Source organism: Rattus norvegicus, chromosome 16 (assembly GCF_036323735.1).
Source record: "Rattus norvegicus strain BN/NHsdMcwi chromosome 16, GRCr8, whole genome shotgun sequence".
NCBI lineage: Eukaryota > Metazoa > Chordata > Mammalia > Rodentia > Muridae > Rattus > Rattus norvegicus.
Genome location: NC_086034.1, coordinates 18540001 through 18562584, shown reverse-complemented (window position 1 = coordinate 18562584; position 22584 = coordinate 18540001). Strand labels below are relative to the sequence as shown.

Sequence of the window (22584 nt, the reverse complement as noted above, 5' to 3'; positions counted from 1 at the left end):
AACATGGATGTCCATGAAAGAAGTGATATTGGACTGGGCGGTGGTGGTGCACACCTTTAATCCCAGCACTCAAAAGGCAAAGACAGGCAGATCTCTGTTGAGTTTGAAGCCAGCCTTGGCTACAGAGCAAGTTCTGAGACAGCCAGGGCTACACAGAAAGACCCTGTCTTGAAAAACAAACAAACAAACAAACATGCAAGTTTGGGGTGAAAATGTTCCAGGTCTGGATGGGAGCCATATGTGTGCAGCCCAAGTGAGTCCCAAGCTGTCTGCTGTCCCAGCGTGTGGGAAGCTGTGGAGGCAGGAAGATAACTAGTTCCAGGGTCACCTAGAGATAAACTGACTGGATGTCAGATGGGCTCTCTCTCAGTAGGCTTGGTGATTTTACCCTTCCAAAATGTCCTTTCTCCCAAAATGACAGAAACAGTGCTCATACTGTAATGTCTGTCTCCCTTGGACCTGGACCACCACACACACCTAGGAAACTGCTACACATCCTAAAGGTGTCTCTGTTAAATTCCTACCTTAGGAAGGTCGCAGTACCTATCACACTCTGGTTCTGGGTAGAACCACTGTGATAGAATGAGTTTTTCAGGGGACAATATTGCTGAGTGAGAGATGAGTGAACGAATAAATGAATGAATGAAAAATGAATGGATGAAAATTGGGAGGGATAACGGCATCTTAGTACAGAGTCAGGCTCAGCCCTCTATGGTCTTCCAAAGCCTAGAGGGCATTGACAGAAGGGGTAGAGAGGAGGGGGCGCTTCCGGCCGGGGTCTCCAGTGCTTCCGGTAAGCTCCTCGAAGGGGCGTGGCCAGCGGAGGCCCGGCGTTCAGAGCGTCCGGGCGGTGCGAAGATGGCGGCGGTGATGGCGGCGCCGGAGCCTGCGGAGGCGCCCAGCTCCCTGCTGTTGCTGGTGGTGGGCGGCGAGTGCGGTTGCCCCGGGCTGCTGGCCTACGTCCTGGAGGAGTTGGAACGAGGTCGGGCCCACTGGGACCTGGGACGACGGCGGCGGGGCGGGGCGTCCAGGGCTGGGGGTTCCGGCGCGCGGCGGGCTGGGGTCCGGGTGGGGCTCGGGGGTCCCCGGACGCAACGTTCCGAGTGTGGCCTACGATCCAGGCGGGCGTACGGGTGCGCACGTGCCTAGGGGCCGCCTGGATAAAATACTACCACATAGGTTACTGGATCCGGGTGGGGCACCGCCGGCTGGGATCCGCGTGGGACACGGCAGATGGGGCGTCTGATTCCGGGGGTACAGGGTTCGGGAGGCGGCCTCGAGCCGGGTGGGCGCTGCAGTTTCGGGGTTCCGACGGGGTGCGGCCTTCTTCCCACGGCCCCTCCCTTCACCAGGCTCGAACGTTCCCTCGGCGCCCGGGGGCCTGCTTTCCCGGGCTGCTAATTGGTGCGTGGGTGGCGCGGCCGCCCTAGGGATGCTTGGCACGAGGAGAGCTGACTCAGGCGCACCTGCCACACTGGGGCATCGGGCGCAGCAGCAGCATCGCCTGCCACAGGGCAGTGAGTGCGATGCTATGTGCCGGTCACCCCTGCAGTCCAAAGCTGAAGCCAAAGGAGCACTGCAAGTTCCAGGACAACCTGGACAAGACAGCCTTTTCAAAACAAGTGTTGGGGTTGAGTTGATAGAACTGAAGTTGCCTGGAGTGCTGAACCCTGGGCTTCATCCTCAGCATTCATTTGTCATCTCAGCACCTCTGAGATGGACGCAGGATAAAGGGCTTGTCCTTAACTTCATAGATTAGTTGTACCCAGCCTGGACTACATGAGACCGTGTCTCAAAAAAATAGAATTCCCAGAACAACGAAAAATGTCTACCTAGACTCAGCATACGGGCAGTGCTGAGCTGAATGACAAGTAAGGTCTCCTTGCCTTCTGAGAAATAGTGATGGCTGGGGAAAAGGACCCAAAGCAAGCATGACTTCCATGGTATTGGTACTCCAGGAGTCGGAAGGCCTAGAGATGGAGTTCTCAACCTGTGATGCAGGACCCTTTTGGAGAGGGGTTGCAGAGCAGATAGTTACAATTTGTAACTAGCAAAGTTACAGTTATCAAGTAGCAATAATAATAAGAGGTGGTTCCGTGATTAAGAGCAAGTACTCTTTTTCCAGGGAACCTGAGTGAAGTGGAAACTTAAGGGTTCTTTGGAAAGTCGTTTTGATGGGGCAAACGTGAAAGTTACAGTTATCAAGTAGCAAGGAAAATAACTTTATGGGATTGGAGAAGTGGCACAGTGATTAAGAGCAAGTACTGATTTTCCAGAGAACCTGAGTGAAGTGGAAACTTTAGGTTCTTTGGAAGGTCATTTGGGTGGGGCTTTGCTGGGGCAACCGTGAAAGAACATTTTTTTTTTTTTTTGGTTCTTTTTTTCGGAGCTGGGGACCGAACCCAGGGCCTTGCGCTTCCTAGGCAAGCACTCTACCACTGAGCTAAATCCCCAACCCCGTGAAAGAACATTTTAAAATACACAGATGTAAAAGGCTGAGAACAGACTCGTAAAGGAACATTTGACTGAAGCAGACATAGGAGAGAGGATGTTCTAAAATAAAAAGAAACACGATAAGAGATTCTTTACTAACAACACACATATATGGTCTGACCTACATTTGGTAGTTGAGCTACGTTTGTTGAGACTCCATTAAAAAAACAAAACTTCTGATGGTGTCCTACAGTTTCTTGCCACTTCTGGGGACTTGGGCTGATTACATTCACATGCTGAGGCAAGGCACAGTGGACACATGTTTGGAGGGTATAAATAGGACTCTAGAGAGTGACAGAGACAGAACTTGGCTTGCTGGTACAGCTAGCCGTGTAACGCTGTGGGTCTTGAATCTTCGTTGATCTTCTCTTCCCTGCAAGGCACAGCTGAGAACTTCTGATGTTCCTGTTGGTCCCTCCTGCTGACTGGAGCTGAGGCTGAGGCATGGCTGTCTCACTAGGTCACCACTGTTGCTAACCTGACTCTACCAAACTGTACCACTGACATGTCCATAAAGGATTTACGAATGGATCAAACTGCCACTGCCAACCTATAAACTACACTGCTGATTTTTTTTTTAAGATTTTTTTTTTTTTAATTTTATATACTGTAGCTGTCTTCAGACACACTAGAAGAGGGCATCAGATCTCATTACAGATGGTTGTGAGCCACCATTTGTTGCTGGGATTTGAACTCAGGACCTCTGGAAGAGCAGTCAGGGCTCTTAACCACTGAGCCATCTCTCCAGCCCTACACTGCTGATTTCTAGACAACACAGATGAGAGTTACTCCAAAAAACCTTTCTAAACAGGTCCACTGCTTCCAAATCCTTTCTTTTCTACTACCTCTAGTGAGTGATAGACTATAAGAGAGGCTAAAACACTTAAAATCCATCTTGGCTACAACCACCAGTCAGTTCAGCTCTAAGGTATTCAGTACCCCTGGCCTCCAAGGGGACCCACAGCCCACAGTCGTGTGTGTGTGTGTGTGTGTGTGTGTGTGTGTGTGTGAGAGAGAGAGAGAGAGAGAGAGAGAGCGAGAGAGAGCGCACATACACACAATTAAAAGCTTTAAAAAAGTAATTTTATGATTTGGGATCACCACAATATGAGGAACTGTATTAAAGACTCACAGCATTAGAGAGGTTGACAACCACTGACTTAAGATGCCTGACAGAGTCTGAAGGGAGGGCACACAGCTGGAGACCCTGCACATTGGGGAAAGGTGCCAGGGGGTGCTTCTCAGGTGGGGGTAGCCCAAGAGAGCTAGGTGTGATCTCAGTACTTTGGAGTTCAAGGCAGGAGACTGTTGTGCAAGTCAGCATATGCTAGTGTGAGACTGCTACCCCAAAACCAGTGGCTAAGATAGCTGAGCGGTTAGAGTGCTGAGAACCTGTGACTTTCATCAAAGCTTGGCTTGGCAGTGTGTGCCTGTATCCTATAGGAGAGATGGGGACAGGATCTCCTGGACGCTTACTGGGAGCCAGCCCACCCAGTTGATGACCTGATGATTTCATTGAGGGACTCTGTCCCTGAGTGTTAGATTCAGAGCAGTTGAGGAAGACACCGAGTGTTGTCCTTTGGCCTCCACATGTACTCACATAGTTGTACATGTTCATGCACACACATAGCTACACAGGAGTACACATGCATACATGTACACACAGAAAAATCCCCCAAAGACTTAGGATCCTAATAGAGCAGATATGTGAGGCTAGCCAGGGACTGGTCATCTTGTTGGCCAGGCCTCGAATTGGAAATGCCAAGGCGTCTCTGAGCCCCTTGACTTTGCCTCCCCTGAATCTAAGCTGGGGGAGCTGAGAAGGGAAGGCACTGGGGCTCAGCTTTTGTCTCCTGCTGCCTGCAGGTGTTCGCTCGTGGGAGGATGTAGACCCCGATGTTTGCAGCCTGGATGAGCAGCTCAAGGCCTTTGTGTCCCGGCATTCCGCCACCTTCTCCAGCATAGTGAAAGGTGACCTGCCCCACTCTGCCTCCCTTGGTTCTCCTGCCACTCACCAGATGCCATGCTGCTGAGTGACAGCTGTGTGCTGGGTATAGGGTGAGGCACTGCTAAGGCCTGCACAGAAGTACTTCTGGTTGGTGGTTGCTGCCTTGGCTTTGGGACAGTTAGAAGCAAGTCATGTGCTCTGTCCCTAACTTACAGAATAGTGCAGTGACTTTAAGGAGGGGCCCTTGGGGAAGAGAACCAGTAGGGGAATAGAGATGGGGTACAAGGGAAGCTCCTCGGGATACCGGGGTGGCCAGAGCAGCCCCTTTATGGCTATTGCTTGTAGCTTGGCCCTTGCCCAGTGGGTTGAGTCACCACGTACAGCTGCAGGAAGGGAAGGAAGTGTCCCTTTGGGTCACAGTGGCTTCCTGATCTCTGATCCAATGGAGAAAAGGTTGGAAGTGACCTATAGTGTGCCACAGCCCCTATGAAAAAGCCCCTTCTGGGTAGTCTCATGTTCCCTGGCCTGGTCTGCTAGAGTCCTAGCAGCAGTTTGCAGGGGAGGGACTGAAGCTGCTCTGTCCGCTATGTGGAGCCTCCCAGTGCCTCCTGGCCTAGTTGCTAAGCTGTGCTTGTGCTGGTGAGTAGCCTAGCACCTCTAGCAGATTGTCTCTGTTGTCTGTGTTTGAGGCCCAGGGCACCCATGGGCTTCCATGTTCTCTCATGTTTGCTCTCAGCTATACCGGGTGCTGTGGCACCCTGTGTGGGTCCTGTAGCTTGAGTATCTGGGGGTTCCCTGGTGACAGGATTTGGCATGAGGCAGCCTGAGCCAAGGCCTGTCCCTGTCATCCCATAGGGCAGCGGAGCCTGCACCACCGTGGAGAGACCCTGGAGACACTGGTCCTGCTGAATCCCTCAGACAAGTCCCTGTGTGATGAGGTAGGAGGACCTGGGCCCTATGCTGTCCTCACTCCTGACCCAGCATGTGTGCTTGATGCTTCTGTACCTACTTCCTCTGGGAGAGGTGGGGCCACAAGGCTGGAGCCTAGAGTCATGGAATGTCCTGTGTCTAGCTGGAGGCAGTAGGAACCGAGTATTGCTGTGTCCTGGCTGGCCTCCACCTGATGCAGGCAAGGGCTGCCCTAGGTGGCTAGAAGTCTTGGCTTTGGTCAGTCTGTACCTTCCTTCCAGTCATAAGACAGCTCTGGGACTTCCTGCTGCTCACCACAAGTTGATCTGGGAATGTTGTCACAGGCCTGTCCCAGCAGGAGGAGGCAGAAGCAGGAATAGGAGGTAAAGGCTAGCCTGTGTTTTTGTAGAGGAACCTTGCCTAAAGAAAGAAGAGAAAGGGTTAGGTGGGTCTCCACAGGACTCTCATGTTGGAGGAGCCCTGCTAGGATGTCAGCTGGCCTCAGGGAAGGGGAGGGCTGTGGTGGGCACACCTGGCTGGTTCTGCTTCCCTTCAGCCTCTCAGTTGCCTCTGATAATGAGTTCAGAGCAGGGACCTGGCTCAATGCTGCTCACAGGGCCACCCACCTCACCCACAGCTCCGGAACCTCCTGATGGACCCCGCCCCTCACAAACTGCTGGTCCTGGCAGGGCCCTGCCTGGAGGAGACTGGGGAGCTACTGCTGCAGACTGGGGGGTTCTCGGCCCACCACTTCCTGCAGGTGCTGGGGGACAAAGAGGTGAGCGCAGTGAGTGGGGATGGTGCACAGAATGGGGCCATGGCCAGGAGGGCAACTCCACCAGAGACCTGGTGGGCCGGGGGTGACCAGTGGGGCTGGTGGGGATTAGGGGAAGTGGTGTTGAGTCCTCAGGTCCAGGTGGTCCTGTGCTTGCCCCACAGGTTCAGGATGCACTGGCCTCGGCACCAGCAGCCCCGGCCCTCACAGTGTCCTGTCCAACCTTTGGGGACTGGGCGCTGCTGGGACCTGCACCTGGGCTGCGGTTGCGACTAAACCCGCCTGCACGGCTGCCATCCTCAGAGGGCCTCCGTGCCTTCCTGGAGTATGTGGCTGAGTCGCTGGAGCCACCATCGCCCTTCGAGTTGTTGGAACCCCCGGCTACAGGTGGCTTTCTGCGCCTGGCACGACCCTGTTGCTATGTGTTCCCGGGTGGCCTGGGAGACGCTGCCTTCTTCGCTGTCAACGGCTTTACAGTGCTGGTGAACGGCGGCTCCAACCCCAAGTCGAGCTTCTGGAAGCTGGTGCGCCACCTGGATCGCGTGGACGCCGTGCTTGTGACCCACGCGGGTGCTGACAGCCTGCCTGGCCTCAACAGCCTGCTGCGCCGCAAACTGGCAGAGCGAGAGGCAGCCGCAGGACCGCAGGGACAGCATGAGGAGCGGCTGCGTAGGCTGCTGTCACCTGCACTGGGCGTGGTGTTCCTGAATGCTCGTGAGGCTGGGTCGCGGTTACGTGGGGGCGAGGACGAGGCAGTGTGTGCGCGGAGCCTGCTACGCAGCCTGGGCATCGTCCCTCTGCCGCTGCAGCGCGGCCCACAGCCCTCGTGCCCCACAGTCCTTTTCGAGAAGCTAGGCGTAGGCCGCCTTGAGCTCTTTGTGCTGCATCCTCCTCCTGGGGACCCTGCAGCACCTGCCTGTGCTCTGCTCGTGTGGCAGCCAGCAGCGCCTGGTGACAAGGTGGTCCGAGTGCTGTTTCCTGGCCGCACACCACCAGCGCGCCTGCTGGATGGGCTACAGCGCCTGCAGCACCTGCCGTGCCTACGTAGGCCAGTAGTCACCACGCAAGACCTGGAAGTGCCCTCAAGGGCCAACAGCCAAGACAGTCTGGCCTCGAGGGACAGTACACGCAAGGAGCCAGTCCGTGGCACTGTTGGTGCCACCAGCAGGAGTGCAGTGCGAAGGGAACCTGCCCTGGCCACTCGTGACCAGAAGAAGGACACAAAACCTGGGCCCACTCGGTCTACAGTCCGAGACGTGCGCCGCTCCGGGCCTGGTGTTGTCACCACAAAGCCTCGAGTGTCACAGAATGGGCCTCGTGCCCCAGTTCCAGCAGCGCCACCTGCAGCCCCTGCGCCCGAGTTCCCTGGAGAAGCAGAGAACATCGTGGAGTCGGAGCGGCCACCTGCCCCATCCCCGACCTTGTCCCCAGCTCAGTCCCCACCACCTACAGCACCCGGCAATAGCCCTGAGCGCCTATCACTCAGCCCGCTGCGCCCAGAACCTGCCCCAGACGCATCCCCGTCAGCCACAACGCCCACGCTGACCACACCCTCTCTTCCCGCGGAGCTGGGCTCACCCCACTCAACTGAGGTGGACGAGTCGCTCTCCGTGTCCTTCGAGCAAGTACTGCCAGCAGGTGATGCAGGGCTTAGCCTGCCCCTGCGCCTCGCACGCCGCTCCACATCTCCTCATGATGTAGACCTGTGCCTTGTGTCACCCTGTGAGTTTTCACACCGCAAGCCACCCCCTCCTGCATCCCCAGGCAGCTCAGACAGCAGTGCTCGGTCACAGGAGCGGCCACCCGAGACTCCACCCACGTCTGTGAGCGAGTCACTGCCCACATTGTCTGACTCTGATCCCGTGCCTGTGGCGGATTCTGATGACGATGCAGGCAGTGAGAGCGCGGCCAGGGACCCGCTGCCTACACCTCGTGTGCCACCACCACTGCCGGACGCACCAGGAATCTGCATGGTGGACCCTGAGGCGCTACCACCTCGTGCACGGCAGCCTCTCAGCACAGCCAATTCCAGCCGTGGCCGCAAGGCCCCTGCAAGGCCAAGCTCTGCGTCTGCAGCCCCCAGAGCTGCAACTGTAGCTGCCAAGACAAAGGGTCCAGTGGGGGACCGGAGCCGGCCACTCAGTGCCCGCAGCGAGCCTGCAGACAAACCAGGCCGAGTGCCCCTCACCAGGAAGCCCTCGGTCCCTAAGACAGTCCCCAAGATGGCCTCTGCCACAAGGAACTCCTCTGGTGAGTCCCCCGTTTTTTTTTTTCCTTTTTTTTTTTTTTTTTTTTTTGTTGGAGCTGGGGACTGAACCCAGGGCCTTGCCCTTGCTAGGCAAGAGCTCTACCACTGAGCTAAATCCCCAACCCCTGGTGAGTCCCTTTAATCCTCGTGCACCAGCTTTAGCGCCTTCAGAGAGGCCTTCCGGTCTGGGTCTGGCTACGTTTGCTTTCTAGGAAGTTCCACTAGATTCTGGGCTTTCCTGCCTCTCATCTAGTTGAACGTGATGGTATTTCAGACACCTCTTGTCTTGGTCCCCACATGGCCTGTCAGGGGTTGGGTGTTGCTGACAGGGTATGTGGTCTGTCCTGCCCTCTCTACCTATCACCTGCATAAGCTGTCCGTATCTTGTGGTCTTGTGCTTTGAGATGGCTGCATGCCGAGTCCTTCTGCCTGCGGAGGCTGAGGGTTTGAGCTGCGGTTAGGCTGAACTCTTTTCAATGTTTTGGGCAGGTCTTGGCATAGTGGTGCAGCCTTTCACCTTGGCACTTGGGAGGCAGAGGCAGCTAGGTCTTAGGAGTTTGAGGGCAGCCGGGAGAGAGAGACCCTGTCTCAGGGGCAGACAGCGGGTTTGCACTGCAGTCCAGGCTGGTCTAGAACCAGAAATGATCCCCTTGCCTCCCTCTGATACTGATTTAACAGGTGAGTGCCTGGGCTTGACTTTGCATGTGAGGTCCAAGGGCGATGCCTTCTGGACCCCCGCCTATTCTGAAGGCAGGGCGTGTCCACTGTCCCCTGGCAGCACTGAGTACTGTCTCTGGGCCGTCCCCAGCAGGGCTCTGGCCATAAGCACTGCTGCAGGTCGGTCGTGGGCCTAGTTGGAGATGGCACCGCACCGATGGGAGAGACTTGATAGCTCTGTCTACCCAGAGTGGCTCCTAGTGACCTTGCTGGACACAGGCCCACACCTCTGAGGACAGTGCACAGCCAACCGCGGCACCAGCTCTGTTTATGTCAGATCCAGGCAGAGATGATGATGTTTGCAGCTTCTCAGGCCTCACACACACCCAGAGAGGCCCAGGTTCAGAAGGGCCTTGCCGGGGGGGCCATGACTTTGGTCTGCTCTGTCCTGAGCAGAGCCGCCATTGGCTTCACTGTGGCAGTTCTCTGCAGTTACCTTGTCCCTCATGGCACCCAGGCTGCTGTGGGGGTGGGGGTGAGGGTCTGTTGTCCTGGCTCCCTGTCACCTGGGAGTGGGGACAAAGCTTTTGTTTCTCCCTACCACATGGCTAGTTTGTGAGCAGCCTCAGTTGTGCACATCGGGCTGCGGGCTGAGCTTTCTCCCTGGGCACCCAGCCCCATGGCCCAGGAGGTGTGGCCTGCACTGGGCCCCTGAGCTTCAGCCACACAGGCAAAGCCCCAGTGAATATAGGGTGCAGGGATCTGGGGTGTCCTTGCCAGCGGGAGGTAATAGCCACCTCCCACAGAGGTGCCTTGTATCTGCATGATGTCACCAGCAACCTGTACATCCCCCACAGGACCCAGTAGCCGCCCTGCACCGCTTGCTGCTGGCTCCCCTGTGTACCTGGACCTGGCCTACCTGCCTGGTGGCGGTGCTGGCCACCTGGACCAGAACTTCTTCCTGCGTGTGCGTGCACTCTGCTATGTCATCAGTGGGCAAGGCCAGCGCCAGGAAGAGGGCCTGCGTGGCGTGCTGGATGCATTGCTGGCTGGCAAGAGGCAGTGGGACCTTGACCTGCAGGTGGGTGGACCACAGGACTCTGAGGTCTCGCTTCCAAGAGGTGTTTCTGCTCAGCCTAAGGACGCGCGAGGCATGGGCCCTAGGGGCCCTTGTCCTGCAGACAGTTCTGGGGGACAGGTGGTGTTCATGCAGCTGAGGAGTGTCACCAAAGCTGTGTGTGGCCGGGGCCTGGAGGCGGAGGGCCTCTGGTTGAGAGGCACATTGCAGGCTGAGCAGATGGCAGTCAGTCCTGTGTGTGCTGCATCTGCTTCAGGAACCGTAGGAACCAAGGCCCCATGCCAGGGCTGCCCCAGCTCATTGGGGCTGCAGCAGGGGTCTAGAGAGCCTTAGCGAGGCCAGGGGACAGTATGGCTCAACCACAGTGGCATGGGGTAGACTCCAGTGTGTGGGGAGTGGTGGGCCAGCCGGGGCTGTGTGTAGCACCTGGTGACAAAAGTGTTGGTGCTGCAGGGGAGTTGGGTCATCAAGAGGGGAGAGGAAAGGTCACCTTCTGCCCGCTGTCTTCCCAGGTCACACTGATCCCCACCTTCGACTCTGCAGTGATGCACAGGTGGTATGAGGAGACGCATGAGCAGCACCAGGCACTGGGCATCAGGGTGCTGGGCAGCGGCAGCCTGGTGTCCATGCAGGACGAGGCCTTCCCTGCCTGCAAGGTGGAGTTCTAGCCCCACACTGCAGGGCGGCCCGGGAGCAACAGTTCTGTGTGTGACGCACCCAGGGCGAGAGCCACACCGCTTTATCTCTTGTCCGCGCCCCATCACATGCCAAGCACGGCTCTCCATGCCTTCTGTCCTAGAACTCAGGTTGGAGAGGCAGAAGGATCTATGCGGAGTCCAGGCTAGCCTGGGCTACATAGTGAATCCTTGTTTCAAAACCACAAAAAATAAACCAGATGGCTGAGACTTTGGTCTTACTGTCTTAGGTTTCTACTGCTGTATAAACACTGTGGCCATAAAGAACTTACGGGAAGGGTTTGTTTAGGGCAGGAGGGCAGGCAACAGCTGATGTGGAGGCCATGGCGGGCACTGCTTGCTGGCCTCCTCCCCACCCAGTCATCCTGCTTTTTTACCCAGGCCAATCAGGTGGAGACATTTTCTTACTGATGGTTCCTTTCCCCAGTGACTCTAGCCACCACACGGGGAAGATTTCATAAGGACGAAGGCTAGGGTGTGCTCGGTAGTTTTATGTCCACTCAATACAAGCCAACGTCACCCGACAGTGAGAAAATCCCTCCATAGGATTAGACTGTAGACAGGCTTGGAGGACATTTTTGTTTTCTTTCTTTTTTAAAAAAAGATTTTATTTATGTATATGAATACACTGTCACTGTCTTCAGACACACCAGAAGAGGGCATCGGATCCATCACAGATGGTTGTGAGCCACCATGTGGTTGCTGGGAATTGAACTCAGACCTCTGGAAGAGCAGTCAGTGCTCCTAACCGCTGAGCCATCTATCTCTTCAACCCAGGACATTTTCTTAGTGATCATTGGGGGAGGGGCAGCCCATGGTGGGTGGGGACATCCCTGGGCTGGTGGTCCTGAGTTCTTTAAGAAAGCAGTCTGAGCAAGCCATGGGGAACAAGCCAGTAAGCAGAACCCTCCACGGCCTCTGTATCGGTGCCTGCCTCGGGTTCCTGCCCTATGAGTTCCTGTCCTGACTCCGGTGATGAACAATGATGTGGAAGTGTGAGCCGAATAAACCCTTTCCTCTCCAATGCGATGTTGGTCATGGTGCTTCATGGCAGCAATGGTAACCTAACTAAGACACTGGGGTGGGACCAACCTTGGAGCTTGCTGGAACACTCAGGGTCATGGCTTTGTACCTGTGCTGTCCCAGGCAGTGAGATGGGCACCAACTCCATAGAGCCTTGATGGGTGTCCCAGCTCCTCACCAGGCCATTGTGAAGCAGCTATGGGCTGTGCGCCCATCACCAGCCAGGTAGCTTCTATTGCAGGCTCTGGGTGGGTGCTGGATAGGGGACAGAGCTGGTGGCACAGATCATCTGGGGTCTAAGAGCAAGGCTCTGCTCCCACAAGTCTGTTCTGTAAGGTAAGTCACATGTAATGAGAGCACATGAGTGAGCCTCCTTATGACCAGCTGCTCTCCTGACTCGAGTCCCTGCAACCTTAAACCTTCCAAGATGGACACAGCCTACCTCCACGATGAAAGGCCGGAGTCACCATCTCAGCCACAGGATGGCTCTTTGGTCTGGGTCACTGTATTTTTTGGCATACGTGTTGTGCTCAGAGAATACCTTGGAGGGCTGGCTTCCTTCCCTCACTGTGGGTTCAGAGCTCAGATGTTCTGGCTTGGTTGCAAGCACCTTTACCAGTTGAGCCATCTCCCTGGGTCTGCAGAGGCAGTAGTAATGGCCCATTCTGGGAGAGAACTTGTGGCAATCCTGCTTTAGTGTCCTGATAGCTGGTGTGACAGGCATGTGCCACTGCACCTTGCTTCTGAGTGACCCTTGTGGTCTCAGGTCTAATTCTCTTAGTCTTTATTTTGTAGACATTAGTGTTTGCCTAGACCGCGTACCTGTAGTGTGCACAAGATCCAGAAGAGAAGGCGTCAGAGCCTCAGGAGCCACCATGGTCATGCTGGGAATTAGCCAGGGTCCTCTCCAAGTGCTCCTTAGCCACAGAACCCTGTCTTCAGCCCTCAGGTTTTTATGGGCACTTGAGTCAGCGTGAAGTCTGTGGGACTGGCAGTCAAGCCAAGATGGTTCAGAAGCAGCCTGTGTTAGAGGCTGGGCTACCGCAGTGTGTGAAACCCCTTGGCCCACCCAGTTCTGCGGCAGGTGAGCTCAGAGGGCTTCAGCTTCAGGGTGTTGTGACTGGTTAACCTGCTCATCCACCCTTGGAACAGAAACCACAGGATGTGAGACCTGGGCAGGGAGCCCCAAGAAGAGCCAGCAGTGCACCGGTGTCCATCACCCTGATCCCCCCAGTCCACTCAGTATGGAGACCCTGGCCTCCACCTCCAATCTGCTGTGATGTTAGGCCTGAGCCTCATAGGGGTTCTGGGGGGTACGTGCACGCACAGGGCAGTCTTTAGACTGAGCCACCAGCTCGCCTGAATAACCAGTGATAAATACTTTCCAGAGACAGCTGGAAGGAGGCCATGAGGGGCATGGCAGAGCAGCTCAGCTCATGGCCAGAAATATGATAGTGTGACAGGGAGGCCAGAGATGCCTTTCTCCAAGGCTCTGTGTCCAACGGGACTTCCTCGAGCTTCTCAATGTGACATCACCAGCTGAAGACCAAGCATGTGGAACAGTTGCCACTGTTTGAAGCCACCAGTGTGAAGCCGGTGACTCTTGTAACCGAGACCTGACCACACCCAGAAGACAGGACCCAGAGCAGGTCCTGAACTCAGCTTTTTGCTTTTTATGGTTGTTAGACAAGATGACTGGCCTGGCACTCACTGTAGACCAGACTGGCCCCAAACTCAGGTTGGCCTTGGCCTGCTTCTGCCTCCCCAGTGCTGTGAGTTTAAGTGGACTCCCAGTGGGGGTGGGGAGGCAGGTGAATCTCAGCATCCAAGGCCACCTGTCTCACAAAAAATCCTTGTCACTTTACTGTGCTGCTGTGGTGCTCGGGCTTAGGCTGGGCCGTTAGGTGAGGCGCCAGCTCCCTGACTTCTTTGCTGTCACGGATTCACTTGGTATATTGTGGGCATTTTCCTCAAACCAGCCATCCTTCTGCCTCATCCTCCCACATACCTGACTCACTCTCTCTTCCTCTCAGGCTGTGTGCTCACTCTGCCTAGCAGCCAGCAGCGGCCACAGCGCCAGTAACTGGCCAGGCCGTCTAGATGCAGTTTGGTCTGGTCAAGGCCAGCAGGCTTTGTATGGAGGGCCGTAGTGTCGCAGCCAGACCCTGGGTGGCAAGAAAACAAAAGTCTGGTTCAGCCAGTTCTCTCAATCCTAGGCCAAGGCCTGGCTTCTGGCTGCACAGGCTAGGCTGGGAGGCTGTGTGACCATCTCTGGAAGCCTGCAGTTTAAACCTTTACTCCATAGGACCACTGACCCAGTGACCCACAACAACCCAACACTCTTCATGACTATTTGGGGGCAGGTCAGCCCCATCTGAGGCCCATTACAAAATCAAAAAGAATGGGGCTAAAGAGAGGCTTGGGATTAACCACATCTCTCCAGAGGACTTGGGATGCTCACAACTGTCTAATAATATTTATTTACTTATGCATGTACATGAGTCCACTGTCGCTGTCTTCAGACACACCAGAAGAGGGCATTGGATCCCATTACAGATGTTGTGAGCCACCATATGGTTGCTGGGATTTGAACTCAGGACCTTTGTAAGAGCAGTCAGTGCTTTTTTTTTTTTTTTTTTTTTTTTTTTTTTTTGTTCTTTTTTTTCCGGAGCTGGGGACCGAACCCAGGGCCTTGCGCTTCCTAGGTAAGCGCTCTACCACTGAGCTAAATCCCCAGCCCCCCAGTCAGTGCTTTTAACCACTGAACCATCTCTCCAGCCCCCCTGAGATATACCTTTGCCCAACATGGTGCCACATGCCTTTAATCCCAGCAATCAGGAGGCTAACTGAGGCAGGCAGATCTCTTGAGTTTGAGGTCAGACAGGACTACACAGAAATGTCTCTCTGTAAACAGCAGAAGATTTTCTGTTTCATGTCTATGCGTGTGCATGTTTATGGACACACACACATTAGTGCAGGTGCCCTTGGAGTCCAGAAAAGGGTGTCAGTTCCCCTGGAGCTTTCTGACAGGGATGTGGGAAACAAACTCAGGCCCACTGCAAGAGCAATGTGTGTGTTAAGTGCTAAGCTATCTCTCCCACACTCTGCTTTTCTCAAGAAGAGGGAGCACTCCAAGAGGATGGGACTGGTGTCTTGTCCCCACGATCTGTACAGATCATGACGCTAGGCTTGTGGGAAAGGCAAGGTAGGAAACAGTACATTGGAGAATACTCGGGTCAGATGTTCTGGTCACTCACTGTATGAGCCCATGTGTCTTAGGGTTTCCACTGCTGTGAAGAGACACCATGACCAAGGCAACTCTTGTAAAGGAAAGCATTGAATTGAGGCTGGCTTACAGTTCTGAGGTTCAGTCCATTATCATCATGGCAGGAAGCATGGCAGCGTGCAGGCAGGCATGGGGCTGGAGGAGCTCCCCATCTTGATCCCTAGGGAGCCAAGGAGGACACTGACTTTTTTTTTTTTTTTTTTTTTTGGTTCTTTTTTTCGGAGCTGGGGACCAAACCCAGGGCCTTGTGCTCCCTAGGTAAGCGCTCTAACCACTGAGCTAAATCCCCAGCCCCGAGGACACTGACTCTTATGCACTGGGCAGAGCTTGAACACCAGGAGCCCTCAAAGCTCGCCCACACAGCGACACACATTGTCCAACAAGGCCACATCTAATAGTAGTACTTCCCTTGGGCCAAGCATATTCAAATCACCACACATGTAAACTTCAGTTCCACTCTGTAGCCTCGTCTGCAGGCAAAGTCAGGACCCCAGTAACACCTTCCTCAGTGAGGTTCCACGAAGGAAGGTGTTGCTCCATGGCCGATGACTTGGGGTAATCATTCCAGGCCTTTACAGCTGGATTCTCGAGACCTCACTCATACCTAGCATGCCAGCCCCTGCATCTGGCCTTTGGCCCCTTACAGTTTACCTTGTGACACAACTGAGCTGAGCTAGGTTAGGTTAGGTTAGGTAGAGGGGAAGTTTGCTGTGCCGGGGCCCTGCCTGTAGGGATCACTGACGATCTGATGAACCAGCTTCCCCAGGGTACTGGGAAGGTGGATGGAGGGCATGCTGGGACCTTAGCTCAGAAGGGCAATCTCTGAGATGAGGGTCATGATTGCCTGTGGAACCGCTAGAGCGGATGCCTGTTTATCACCCTAGCCCATCAAGTATCCTAGTCAAACCATGGCTGGTAGTCGGGGAGACAGACAAACACACACTTATACACATGTAAATAATCGATATTTTAAAAAAGATTATTTCCCATAAATGTAGCTGTCTTCAGACACACCAGAAGAGGGCACCAGATCTCATTACAGATGGTTGTGAGCCACCATGTGGTTGCTGGGACTTGAACTCAGGACATCTGGAAGAGCAGTTAGTGCTCTTAACCACTGAGCCACACTATCTCTCTGCCCCTGCCCTCACCCTAAATATTTTTTAAAGATTAAAACAAAAAAGATCTGGGGCCATTAACAAATGACAAAACTCTCAGAAGTTGTAGAAATCTGTGATAGGGTTCCCTTCTTTGAATTATTGTGTGTGTGTGTGTGTGTGTGTGTGTGTGTGTATGTGTGTGAGTGTGGTGTGTATGTGTGTGTGTGGTGTGTATGTGTGTGTGTGGTGTGTATGTGTGTGTGTGGTGTGTATGTGTGTGTGTGGTGTGTGTGTGTGCGTGTGTATGTGTGTGTGGTGTGTGTGTGCGTGTGTGTGTGGTGTGTATGTGTGTGTGTGGTGTGTGTGTATGTGTATGTGTGGATGTGTGTGTGTGTGGTGTGTGTGTGTATGTGTGTGTATGTATGTGAGTGTGGCGTGTGTGGTGTGTGTGTGTGTAGGTATGTGTGTGTATGTGTGGGTGTATGTGTGTAGGTATGTGTGTGTATGTGTGTGTATGTATGTGAGTGTGGTGTGTGTGTATGTGTGTGTATGTGTGTGTATGTATTGTGTGTGTATTGTGTGTATGTGTGTGTGTATGTGTGTGTATGTATGTGTGTGTATGTGTATGTATGTGTGGGTGTATGTATGTGTGTGTGTATGTGGTATGTGTGTGCGTGTGTGTGTGTGTGTGTGTGTAGAAAGCAAGAACAGGTGGCAATCAGCTTGTAGCAAGTTTGAGGCTAATCTAGGCTTTATTAAACCTAAACAAACAAATGCCCATACTACAGCCTGCAAAGCACTGTGGGCCAAGTGAAGGAGAGCCAGGCCCATAGGCACATCTGCGGTCACTGTGGTGTGCGGGCCCACCAATTCTGAAGGAGCGTGTCCTGGAGGACCCACCACGCATGTCTAGTTCAGAATGTCTCCAGTGTCTCTCACGGAACTCTGGTACATTTAAGCAGTGAACCCCCTCCCTCCCTGTGTCCTGGGCACTCTGCAGTCTCTCCAGACTTAGGGTCTGGACATGTCAGCTGAGACTGCTGTCCGATGTTTGTCCTTCCACACCTGACATATCTCACATAGATTTGGAAGAAGTAGAGATGAGCAGGGTCTCACATGGAAGACTGGGCCTCCAGACAGGTGGGAGAGACCCTTGTACCGACTGATGTGACATCATGGGTGGGGCCGTGGGAACTGTGGTTCTGGCAGCTCGAAGCTTCTCGAGCCTGGGAAATACTCTTTTATGACGTTTCCGGTTCCAATGATTTGGTGTGCTGTCTCTGGGTTCATATCCTCCTGAAACCATGGGCTTCCTGGGCCTGGGTGTGTTTAATACCCTGCAGGGGATTGATGTTCCTGGACGTCTTTGGGCCACAAGGCCTAGTTTCTGACCCAGAATTGGGTCAAACATTCCTTTTCAAAGCAACCACCATGGAGGGCCACACTGGCCATGGTGTGACTGTTAAGAATTGTGTACAATGGAAACTGGGGGATCTCACCTGGGCAGCATAGGAGGATAGTGGGGCAAGGCTGGGAAGGGTGTCAGGGCAGGGAAATCTGTTCCAGGGAGGGCTAAGGCAGCAAGGAAAGTCTTCCCTTGTCCACCTGAGACTTCCAAGGCCAGAAGGCCCTGACCAAACTCTCCCACACTAATAGAAGGCAAGCAGGCCTCAGATGAGGCTCAGGAATGACAGAATTGGTGGCCTTCCTTAGGGACAAATCAGCTGTCCCTCACCAGTGTGTGCTTCACTCATGGGCTGGTCTCTCTGGGTGGAAGGGTCCTGGGAATAGAAGAGACAGCTGCAAAGAGCTGCATGAAGGAGGTCAACTCTTCAAGAGGACAATGAATGCTCTTCCTGGACAAGGTGCTTTTTTCACCCTAGGGACTCTGTAGAACCTCAGAGAAGGCAGCATGAATTCCCACCTCCTGCCAGTAGCCTGTGCAACAGGAGCTGGTGGGACTACAATCTCCCTTAGAGGCCCAGCAGGACAGGCTACTCAGGATATGGTGTCCGTCCTGAACCCCCCCAGGGCCACCCACTAGTGAGCGTCTCAAGTGACTTGCATCAATGCCACAGAGCCCAGCCTAACTCAGGATGCACATACAAGACTGGTGATCCAGCCTGATGCTACTACACTGAGACAGTCTGTGCCCTGCACCCCTGTACCTTGTCCCCTATTAGGAACCAAGGGTTGGAATAGGGACCAGGTCCTGATAGTGACTCTGGCATTTGTGTAGAGACAGGATTGTGTCAGGGATGCTTCCCTGGCTGGGACAGAGGGTCACCAGGCTGTGTGAACACATGAGCTACATGGTGAGTTTGATGACAGTTTGAGCTACCCTGTCTGGAAGGGAGGGAGGGAGGAAGGGAAGGGGAAAAAAGAGATGGGAGGGAGAGAGGGAGGAGAGAAAAGGGGGAGGGAGGGAAGAGAGAAGGAGGGAGGGAGGAGAGAAAAAGGGGGAGGGAGGAATGATGGGGACACTTACTGTGTCGTGTCAAACCATAAGACAAATATAACAGAGCTTGCCACTTTTCCAACTATCTTCACTCTAGGAATTAATTTTTAGGGGAAAAATTCTAGCTTTTTGCACTAAGGGAAGCTGTATTTTCTATGCTGTGTGTGGTGGCACATGTCTTTAGTCCTGGCACTTGGGAGGCAGAGGTGGAGGCAGAAAAGTCTCTGTGAATTTAGCATCACCAAAGCTATCAGGTCTACATACTGAGTTCCAGACCAGCCAGACCTACATAGTAAGACCCTGTCTAAAGATGTTTTAAAATATATTTATCTTATTTGTGGCCAGAACAGGCACGGATCCCAGGCAGTTACATTCCCATGACATGGTGCTGGGAACTCAACTCCAGTTCTCTGAAAGAACATTACGTACTCTTAATTTCTAAGTCAAGTCTACAGCTGCAAAAGAAAAAAAAAAAAGAGGAAGAAGAGGAGGAAAAAGAGAGGCTAGGAGAAGAAGAGAAAGAATAGGAGGAGGAAGAGGAGAAGGAAGGAGAGGAAGAAGAAGAGGAAGAGAAGGAAGAGGAGGAGGAAGAGGAGAAAGAGGAAGAGGGAGAGGATGGAGAAGAGGAAGGGAGGGGGGAGGAGGAAGCAGCCTTTTTGTACCTCTTATCTTCAATCCAGTGTGGTCTAATGGAACCAAATTGGTGCACTGGAGTTAAGACAGGACTCATTCAGGGTCCCACCTTGTCTCGATATGCCCTTAGCCATACACAAGAACCCTGGAAAACACATGAGCCCTCTTGTTACATCTGTCATTGGAACCAGCCGATCTGGTTTCATATGCTGAGGCTCTGTTGAGGGGACTTACAGATATTCTCTGATGCGCCCTAGCCCTCTGGGCCATCATATGTAAAGTAGTTTTACTTACAAATAAAAACACAAGGAAGCTGTCTTCTTTTGTCTTAACCCCTCACAGCATTCTGGAATTGTATGGGTTGGTCACCTATCAGGTGCACTAGCCTGACTGAAGACACAGACTGAACAGAGGTAGAATGTGGGCGAGGCTGGGAACACCCTTCCCATCTGCATGTGAAGTCGGCATCCTGAGCAGACACCGGAATGGACCTGGTCATACATGTCCCCTGCAGCGTTCATGGAGCCAATGTCACAGCACAATCACATCAGCTGGTTCAATGTTGTAAACCAGTAGAATGACCTGTACGATTTTACTTTTCTCTTTTTACACCTGCTGCTTTTGCAGAGAATCAGAGTTCAGTTCCTAGTTCTGGCCTCCAGAGTTACCTGCATGTATGCACATGCACACACACACACACACACACACACACACACACACACACACACACACACACACACACACAGAGGCTTGTTTGTTTTTGTTTGTTTAGTTTTGTTTTTGAGACAGGATTTCTTTGTGTATCCCAGGCTGTCCCAGAACTCACTATGTAGACCAGGCTGGCCTCTGACTAACAAGAGATCCACCAGCCTCTGCCTCCTGAGTACTGGGGTTTAAAGACAAGTGCCAACAGGAGCTTGGCATGGCTGTTCCCTGAGAGACTCTGCCAGCACCTGACCAATACAGATGCAGATACAGCCAACCATCAGACTGTGCCCCGGGACCTCAATGGAGGAGCTAGGGGAAGGACTGAAGGAGCTGAAGGGATTGCAACCTCATAGGAAGAACAACAATATCAACTAACTGGACCACCCAGAACTCCAACTAAACCACCAACCAGAGAGCACACAGAGGGATCCATGGCTCCACATATGTATGTAGCAGAGGATGGCCTTACCTGACATCAATGGAAGGGGAGGCCCTTGGTCCTGTGGAGGCTTGATGCCCCAACATAGGGGGATGCTAGAGCAGTGAAGCAGGAATTGTGGGACGGTGGAGGAGCACCCTCATGGATGCAAAGGCGAGGGGACAGAGGGTGAGTAGGATGGGGGTGTTCTGGAGGGGTAACAGATTGCAGGAAATCTCCAGCCAAGTAGGTTCATGCAAGGAAAACACAACTTGATTACAGTGAATGCAGGCTGCGTGCATAGATTGGGCAGATCTACCACTGCACTACTCTATTCCCCAGCTAGGAGATCCCTTAGAACTTGTGGTTTCTCTCAGCCATGTGCTTCTGCTCCATTTTCCTTACACCTCCAACTCTTCTGTCTTCCTCTCCTCCTTTCTCTCTAAAACTTTCAGCCCCACCTTTCCTTTTCACTGCCCAATCACTGGCTCTAGCCTTTTTTTTCTTCTTTTTTTAAAAATTTTACGTATATGAGTGCACTGTAGCTGTCTTCAGACACCAGAAGAGGGCATCAGATCCCATTACAGATGGTTGTGAGCCACCATGTGGTTGCTGGGAATTGAACTCAGGGCCTCTGAAAGAACAGTCAGTGCTCTTAACCTCTAGCCATCTCTCCAGTCCTCTAGCCTTTATTTTACAAGTCAAAATGGGGAGAAGGTTCACATGAAGTCACCTGAGTACACGATTCACTCCTCATCTGAGGCAGCCCCTCTTGGGGAATTAGAATTAATATCAAAATATAAATAGCACCTGGGCAATTCACAACATTTCCCCCTTTTGTCCAATTAAAAGGCTCTTTTCTGTCAGATAAAATTTGAATATGACTATTTCCTTTCTATAATTTATAAAGTATAAGATACACTTAACACCCAGATAACACCCAGACTATATCCTAACTTAAAAGGCTTACAGCTCCGATCCCCAGCTCCGAAAAAAAGAAAAGAAAAGAAAAGAAAAAAAAAGGCTTATAGTTCTACACCAGACTTATGTCCTCACCTTAGATGACTTGCCACCTGAAAACCATCCTGTCAAATCTATATCATCGTTCTCGGTGCTAAACAGCTTGGGTTAGCTATGAGACTACCCATCAGAAATCCAAGAGTGACTAATATTACCTGAAAATATGAGGAGCTCAAAACAGAGCTTCCAAAACTTAGTCAGTTTATAGAGACTGCTGATCACCTGGATGGACTCTCGAGCCTCAAAACATAGGAGCATCAGTCTTCAGCCTTCTGGCCCATGATCACCTGACAGATTTTTGTAATGCAGATTTTTTTTTCTTTTTTCTTTTTTTCGGAGCTGGGGACCGAACCCAGGGCCTTACGCTTGCTAGGCAAGCGCTCTACCACTGAGCTAAATCCCCAACCCCTGTAATGCAGAATTTTGAAGGGCTAATCACCCTGTCTTGGCAGAGATTATCAGTCAACTATTCTGCATAATGTGTCCTTTTCTGGACAGTATTTTGTCTGTAGGTAACTTGAGGCAATTCTTGCCTAATGGCTGTCTCACCACAATTGGAGCAACTCCACTGATGCTCAATTTCTTCTTAGAATCCAAGAAGGGGTGCTGTCGGGAGCAGACAGGTCTCTAGTGAAATGATGTTAATAAGGAAATGGCCATAAACATCAGATTCTGTGAACTTCTGATGCCTTTGAAGATTATGTATCTATACAAAGCACATCTGGACTGTGAAGTCTTGACTACTCTTGGCCATGTCTACTTGAAGTATCTCAAAACCACCCTTTTAATTGACTCAGAACCCTGAGTTTGCGATCTGGGCCTTAACTCATATTGCTTAGTCATCTAAAAACTGTTTGTAATGGCAGCCATAGAAGGCCTGGGTCTATGCCTTTTGTTCTTAAATGTGTTGCATAGGTACAGTGCCTATCTAAGAGTAACAAAATTAATCCCAATTTAATATCAACACAATACATACCAACAAAAACTTTAAATTTGTATGAAATAAATTCTGTACCAATGTAAGAGACTATAACTTCAACTTTGTATCAATTACAAAGATTTCTACCAATGTAAGATATATGTAGGGCTGGAGAGATGGCTCAGAGGTTAAGAGCACTGGCTGGTCTTCCAGAGG

General features: G+C 52.6%; 1 protein-coding gene across 1 annotated transcript; it reads left to right on the top strand.

The window, feature by feature from the left end:
* Positions 1-824: 824 nt before the first annotated feature.
* Map1s (microtubule-associated protein 1S) lies at positions 825-11012 on the top strand. The gene is made up of 7 exons (NM_001106070.1): positions 825-982; positions 4360-4464; positions 5297-5379; positions 5988-6128; positions 6290-8375; positions 9888-10111; positions 10621-11012. Exons 1-7 carry the CDS (start codon positions 859-861, stop codon positions 10774-10776), a joined length of 2919 nt encoding a protein of 972 aa, NP_001099540.1. The 5' UTR covers positions 825-858; the 3' UTR covers positions 10777-11012.
* The last annotated feature ends 11572 nt before the right edge of the window (positions 11013-22584 follow it).

Bases quoted from the DNA above. Each gene is read 5' to 3' on its own strand.
- Map1s (NM_001106070.1), top strand. From the start codon at position 859: ATGGCGGCGGTGATGGCGGCGCCGGAGCCTGCGGAGGCGCCCAGCTCC. The intron at 5,380-5,987 runs GTAGGAGGACCT...CCTCACCCACAG, and splicing joins ACAAGTCCCTGTGTGATGAG to CTCCGGAACCTCCTGATGGA. The intron at 6,129-6,289 runs GTGAGCGCAGTG...CTTGCCCCACAG, and splicing joins AGGTGCTGGGGGACAAAGAG to GTTCAGGATGCACTGGCCTC.